This window comes from Durio zibethinus, chromosome 15 (genome assembly GCF_047325235.1).
Source record: "Durio zibethinus cultivar Kanyao isolate XHJ-2024 chromosome 15, ASM4732523v1, whole genome shotgun sequence".
NCBI classification, from domain to species: domain Eukaryota; kingdom Viridiplantae; phylum Streptophyta; class Magnoliopsida; order Malvales; family Malvaceae; genus Durio; species Durio zibethinus.
The window spans coordinates 4,660,261-4,668,095 of NC_143176.1; the positions used below are offsets into that span (position 1 = coordinate 4,660,261).

At 30.9% G+C, this 7,835-nt stretch overlaps 1 protein-coding gene across 1 annotated transcript; it reads right to left on the minus strand.

The window, feature by feature from the left end:
- Nucleotides 1-373: 373 nt before the first annotated feature.
- On the minus strand, nt 374-5,498 carry LOC111301663 (ADP-ribosylation factor GTPase-activating protein AGD5-like). Its single transcript, XM_022897498.2, has 11 exons — nt 5,280-5,498; nt 4,375-4,433; nt 4,126-4,216; nt 3,080-3,134; nt 2,879-2,969; nt 2,535-2,769; nt 1,967-2,189; nt 1,621-1,799; nt 1,199-1,426; nt 1,047-1,105; nt 374-762 (listed from the first exon to the last, which is right to left on the minus strand). The coding sequence occupies exons 1-11, from the start codon at nt 5,328-5,330 to the stop codon at nt 609-611; spliced, it is 1,425 nt and encodes a 474-aa protein (XP_022753233.2). The 5' UTR covers nt 5,331-5,498; the 3' UTR covers nt 374-608.
- Between the last annotated feature and the right edge of the window lie 2,337 nt (nt 5,499-7,835).

Consider the following 7,835-nt stretch of genomic DNA (forward strand, 5'->3'; position numbering starts at 1 on the left):
TGACCCTAAAACTTTCAAGAGCCCAAGGCTAATTTCCAGGACCACTTTAGACAGAATGGCTACCATGGTCCAGTGGGTTAGGCACGTGGCCCATCTTAATCCAAATACTATAACTAGAAAAAAAGATAAAACAAGCTTAATCTAACTTTTAAATTAAAAAAATTATCAAATACACTAATAATAAAATTTTTTAATTCTATAAATAAGATTAAGATAACGACACATCTCTTAATGTATATTTAAAAAATAAAAAAAAAAATTTAAAAAATATATATTTATATTACCATTTTAATTTCATTAGTAGAGTTATAAAACTTAAAAACTATAATATTAGTGTATCAAATAATTGTTTTTTTAAATTAATCACTTCAAATTCTTAAAAGTTATTCCTAATAAACTCATCTTTATTAATGCTCGGCATAAATCTACTCATACAAATGAAGCAATCACCCAAAAAAAAAAAAAAAAAGAAAATGAAACTGCATCTACAAATAGTTTACAATCCCTCTGTAGAGGTGAAAAAACCCTTCCAAAGCTCTAAATATCCTGTAAAATAACTAAGGTTGGTATGGTCTGACAAAGCCAGCAATCATAACCCCTAACCCAACTCAGTGTTTTGTAAACATCCCATGCGTCAGTGACGAAAAATCATAATCCTTGCCTGAAGAATTCGTTGATGAAACCGGCGAAGCTGATTGTGGTTTGCTTGCTCCGGTGGTCGCAGCACCATTTGCTGGGGTAACTTGCCCCGTTTCATAAAAGCTGCAAGAAATGAGACAGCAAACATTAGGAGCATGGAGCAACTTATGGGTGAAATTTATAATCTATTGAACAGTTATTTATCATAACACATCATTGTCACAGGATCAGGATTCTCAGAATGTAATTAGAAACTTTATAGCGCATTTAAAACCAGCCGGAGAATAATTGAATTGCACAACCAATCTAAAACTCATGGCAAAGTAGACAGTATTAGAGAAGCAAAGCATAGACAAAGACAGAAAAGAGCTTTGACAAAATCAAGAATAAACAGATTAAAAATGTACCTGGAAGAGGGATATGCAACTGAGTTTCCCACTTGTGGTGTCTGTCCCATTTTCATAGTCTAGTTCAGCAGAAAAAGGAGTGAAAAAATGAGAAACTTCCTAGATATATTTCTTTAAAAGCAGTACCATTGCAACTATAGTATGGAGTCTACCTGCAAAAATTTCTGCAGATCAGCTTGCCCAGCAACTGGCATCATCATTCCAGGGATTTGATAGCCAACGTTTGGCCAAGTTTGAGCGGGTATGCTTGTGACATTGGACGGAGGCTGTTGAGAATTCCCAGGAGCAGATTTAGCAGAAGCAGCCATGAGAAGGGACTGTTGCTGTGCTAGCATAGCTAGTTGCTGCTGATGCATTGCAAATGGTGACAACATATTGGACTGCAATCGATTGAAACCATGATATCAACAATGTAATACCCCCACCGAAGTAAAAAAATGATCTACAGATGCATATTGATGTTTATCAAGAAACATGCAATAACGTAAGGAATTATCTCCAACCAGAAAATGATCAAGTAATTTAAGTTTTACACCAATCCTAAGAAAGCAAGTAAATGATGTTGAAGTTGTACCTTTTCAAAAAGACTCATAATATCATTTTTAACGTCTTTTTGGGGCTTCTCTGGGACTTTGTTGGTTGGTAATGAAGACGACTCATTAAATAAATCCTCAATTCCAGTAGCAGACTGGGTATTCTTCTCAGCAGCTTTTGCTGGATCGGTACTGTCAATTGTGGAAACTTCTCCAGCAGCTGCAAATTATCATGTGTAAGAATCAATGTCAATAATAAAACGATACAACCACAACTCTCAATTCCCAGCTGGTTGGCAGTTGGTAGAAAGCATGTTAACAAGATACTAAAAATAAATGCAAGTTGATGCCTACAAACAAGAATTGTAGGGAAATTTTTGGACATACACTGGAAACCTGCCCAATTATTATCATCAGTAGAAGCTGTTCCTGAACCATTTTCACTTGGACCATCATCCATGGACAGCATATTGAAAAGGTCTGTAGCATAATCGAATTTAGGGGGTGTGACAGTGGGAGAAGTCTCTACGGCGGGTTTTTTTGCCTCAGCTGGCACAACAACTGGTTCTGTTTTCTGAACAACCGGTTCAGGCTTCTGGATGGGTGTAACCTGTTAGATCAGCACATTATGCATTATGAAAGTACATTTTTTTGAGAACACATAAACAAAAGAGGTAAACTACTCAAAAGAAATATGATACAAAGCAAAGAAAGAAAGCATGTTGAACCACGCAGAAAACAAATTCAAGACCTTAGTTATAATTGATACCATTTATTTGCAACTTTAGCAAGCGACAAGCCATCTTTTCTTATGGCAATTTTCCCTTACTTTTTTGTTCTAATTCTAATAGCTCTCAGGTTATTGAAATAAAATACATTTAAGAAAAAATGAATGGACTGGTTTTCTAGAAAGAGTTAAGAACCAAAGCGCATAACCAGCAAAAGAACTTAATACCTGATCAGGTCCCTTAGGAGGAAGTGGAAGACTAACTCTTGTTGAAGGAGGATTTTCTTTTCTGCTAGATGCTTGAGTGTTCCTCCTTTCCGCAAATGAATTCTCAGAATTACTAATGTGCCCATGACCACTTTTTTCTGTAGGTCTCTGCCAATGTGAAGGAGCCCGTTCATCCAACCCTCTAGGTGGTGATTTGGATTTTCCATCTCTAGGAACCCATCTCTTTTCCTCATACCTATAACAATATACAGCAAACAATTAGAATAATACAGAAAACTCTGCACTAAAACTAAATACAAAAAAAAAAAATCATTGGGTATTACAGAAAACTCTATTAGACATACTTCGCACGGATGAAGTTCTCAATTCCAACTCTATCGTAATTAGGGGGCAACTCAGCTTCCCAGTAACTGTTTGCCTTCTCATTTCCCATTGCTGTATGATAAGACAAGTCATTATCATATTTAGTAGGCTCTTCCCCATCTTAACATAAAACCACTATCAATTAGAATAATAAAAATTCACGACCTAACAAAAAAGCTTACATTGAACGAAAGCAACCTGCTCAGGGAGCCATGTGTCCAGGGTAGCAGATCGAACCTGCAGCAAGAGCCAGTGAGATGCACACATGCACTTGGGAGAATTAAACTGTATTCCACTAATCATAAAACCACATTTTCATAAGGAATGGGTAACATTGCAGAAAAGCAAATATGTTCAAGATCTAACAGGTAAAGTTTTTTTAGGATAACATTGGCATTCGAGACACCATGGATGACTGCGGGATCATCAAGATAAATTGCAAGAAAAAAACAAATGAAATCTTAGGTAACTCAAAACAAGAGCAATCCCAACATCCGAGTAAGCCAAATCCATAGTCATACTTTTAAAAGCTTTAAAATTAGTCTATTGCAACAAAAAACAGCTTCTGAATCCAACCAGTAAATCCCTAACCTTTCTAACTCTTTTAGGTCATATTTGATGCACAAGATTATGATATGATAGGATAAGATGGTATTATGAATAGGATTAGATTAAATAATGTCATTCTATTTTGTGTTTGATGTAAGCAAGGATTAGGATAGGATAATTTATTTATTTGTCAAAATTATCCTTCTTCAAAGTTTATACAATTTAAATTAGTGATGTAATTTTTAAGGGTATAATTGGACATGTAAGTTTAATCCTATGGATTAAAAATAATCCTCTCCACTTGGGGAGGATTGAATAATCCTAAGCCAAGAGGATATTAATCCTCCTTGCAATCCCTATCCCTCTCCTTAGAGACAAATCAAACATGATAGAGGATGATTATCATCCTATCCTATCAATAATCCTATGCATCAAACATGACTTTAAGTCATAAAACATTATCATAAAAAATTTAACACAAGAAAATATGTCAAGACCATTTCAGAGGCACTGAGTTTTGTCTCCTAGAATGTAAGGGAGGGCACCAATCCAATCACACTTGTAACAAACCAAAATATATAAGTGAATCAAGTACAGATGCTGAGACAGTGTCAGAAACTCAATGAACCTTCTGAGTCTGGAAGAGATAAAGTATGCATTTCAGAGATAAGAAAATCACCTTTGATATGTGTACCCCGAGACTTCTGTGGATCCCAGAACATTGCATGCATATAAAGATACCTAAATTCACACTTGCCCATCTTGGACCTCTGCAGAGAAACGAGGCAATTATTAACACCTATGATAAGAATGAAAGCTATCACCTATTCATGACAGAATCTAAAAAGCCCATTGTATTAAGACAATTTCTATTTTAGCATATGCTATTACGATATCCATATCTATCTTGATTTTTCTCGTGACATACTTGGCTTTGCAGTCAGCACATTCCTTATTCTCTGGCAATTTAAGAAGACCTTCAATAATCTGCATCCGAGTGAGGTGAAAGAATAAGAACTTTAATCCAGATAATAGACCAACCAAACATCAACATTTACAACATTATGAACGCGAAATGTGCAACAACCAAAATCATTGATTAAATGAGTCTATCACGTCACATGATAAACATAAATGCACAAGAACCCCCCAAAAAAGAATCAGGAAAACATATACATAAACAAAGATTATGGAGGAATTTAACACCCTCCACGACCTAATTCAAATTCCTTGATGCCACATAGGAAGATTGTGTAAAATTGCTCCTACATCCAAAAAATTGAAACTTTCAAAAGTTCCTAGATATATGAATAAATCAATCAAAACCAGATGCAAATGTTACTATTATCAATCTGCAAACTTGAAAAAGATATTAAAAAGGAAAAGCATAATTAGGCTAAAAAATCCCAACTTTTAAGAAAAACTGATTGAGGAAAACCAAGTTTAGATCTCGCAACGTATCAAAATATTAAAAATGCAATTTTTAGCAGAGGAAATTCCATTAATCTCACTGAAGTTCACCAGTTTGATTTAACAAAACCGATCTTAATCCGATAACAATTTTAACATAATCACCATTCATTCATATAAAAGAATGGCTTAAATCAGCTCACACTCGCTATTCAACATTCGATTCGATCAAATCCCTAATAAAAAACAGAAATTTAAATCAAATGACCAAAAATTAAAAAAATAAGGTGAAAAGCAACAGAAAATTTATATAAAAAAATAGATCAAATCGATTCGAAGTCAAAACACGAGCAAGCCATGAAATGGGATGAAAATCGGTATTAGGATAAAACAAGAAGGTCAAAAAGGTAAATTTAGGATCACCGTTCGATGTTTGGCATTGAGCTCCTTGGAAACGTTGGCCTTCTCGTTCATGTTTGAGAAATGAAAAGAAATTACGGCGAGAGATGATGACGATGGCGAAGAAGAAGAAGGAAGGGTAATTTAGAAAGAAAGCCAAGGTCAATTCGGTCTTTTTCCGCCTCTCTTTTCCCCTTCTTTCCCTTCTCTCCTTCTGTTCTTTCTCTGATTTTTCTGCGACTCGAAGGAAAAAGAAGAGAAAATAATGAAATAAAAAGAAAAAAAAAAAAAAAGAAAGAAGAATTTCCAAAGTCAGTCTCCGCTCCTTTGACTTTATAAAAGAAATAAACTTTTCATTCTTTTACGGGGAATTTCGGGTTTCGGGTTCGATTTTTCCACCCTCCTGTTTTCTCTTTTTCACGCGATGCGAAGAGTTGTTCGACGGTGATAGGGGGGAAAAGTTGAAAATTAATTTAAAATTATAATATTTGATTTGATTTGATTTGATTTGATTTATTTTTTTATTAATTTTGAATTAAATTAAAATATTAAATATATATTATATTCAAAATAAAATTTAAATTTAAAAGTAAAAAATAAAATAAAATAAATAAAATAAAATTATATATATTTTAATTTTTATATATTTTAAATTAAAAAAACAAAATAATTATTTTATGTAAAAATTATTAAAATATATAAAAATATATAAAAAATTTAAAATTTAAAATTTAAAATTTAAAATTTAAAAATTAATAAATCATTTGATTCAAATAAAATTATATAAAAAATTAATTTAAATTAAAATTAAAATTTAAAAATTTATAATATTATACAATATTTATAAAAATAAAATCAAATTTAATCTTATTTGAATTGCTATTAATTCAAAATAATAATAAATAATTTTAGATACAATTATACGATACGATGATAATATAAAATAATATAATTTAAAATTAATAAAAATCGAATTTAATAAAAATTAATAAATGTATTTTATATGTGATGTATTAATATAAATTATAATATAATAATTTTTATATTTTAATCGAATTTAATAATTAATATGTAGATATATCATCGAAGTTACCATACACGTGTGAATAAGTTTTAATCGCTCGCGAAAAAGCGCGTCTGAATTCTGGCTTTGCGGAATCTATGATTGAATTGCGTGAAAATACGTGGCATTTTCTTTAATCGTCATGGTGGAGAAATTTAGGAATTGACAATAATAAAAACGTTTTTTTAAAGCAAAAAAGAAAAGTAATTTTAAATCGATTTGCCCTTTGTTTTACTTTGAAATTTTGATTTGTTTTACTTTGGAAAATTATATAAGGTTCGTTTTAATTTGTTTTAGTATTGTTTTAGAAATGTTTTTCACATATAGTGTGTGTTATTAAATAGATTTACCGGCCAAAAAAATAGATTTACCATTTTAAGTGTGATCATTTGGCATTTTATGATAATTTTGGAGTAATTTTATAATATTATTACTAAAATTTTAGGTTTTTTTTTTTTATAAATATCTAATTTAAAAAATATTTTTTTACAGGATATTTTAAAATATTCTTAGTATAAAAAAAGTGATAAAATATTTACTAATTAGTGGATAAAATTTTACAAAGAGATTATAGGTTTGAATATAATTTTTTTTATATAAAAAATTATTTGAACTCAAATTTAAGTTTTACAATTCATGGTAATTTCTTTTTTAAATATTACTCAATTATTAAAAAATTATTAGCTTGAACTCGAGTACATACCTTAAAAAAAAAAGTTGAATGTATTACATTAATTTTTTTTAAATACTAGTTACTACTAATCTTGTGCTCATAGATTTCTTAGATGATTGATGATCCATTTATATGAATCCTATGATTCCCTTACCATTTATTTTGTTTATGGTGCAAAAACAAGCAAATGCACTTGTTCAACTCCCTTCTACTTGGAGCATTTGTAATTACTTTAAAACTTCTCCATCCAATGCTACATGATTTTCGGTGATTTTAATTAGTGGACATGATGCGAGCAAGGAAATGAGACGTTAAAAGCATTGTAATTTATGTCGTGTAAAATATTATATTTGTATCTTATTTTATATAAAAATTACGTATTATAATTCATATTAATATGAAAATATAAAATATAATTTTTTGATTTTATTTAATCAGTTTATAATTTTTTTAAAATTTTAAATCATATTATTTTCGTAACTTTTATTTATGTCGTTTTGTGTTATATCATTGTTTCATATTTCAAATTACTAGGTCTAATACTGATGATGCATAGGGTTACTATGGGCAGAGGTGTGGATGAGTATATACAAATCAATATGGTAATAGTTGCTTGAAAATATGCATGGGTTGAATGTGTAGCAGTGGGAAAAGAGAGTAGTTTACGCCATTTGAATGTGGAAGAAGCACAGAATTGATGGTTTCTTCAATGTCATAATTGTTAATTGATGTTTTGTTTCAACTTTCAAATTTTTAATATAAAAAATTTGGCAATCACGGTTTTCATGTCTAAAGCAAAGAATTAATGATTAAAAAACACTGGGATCTTCCATCAAAAAGAAAA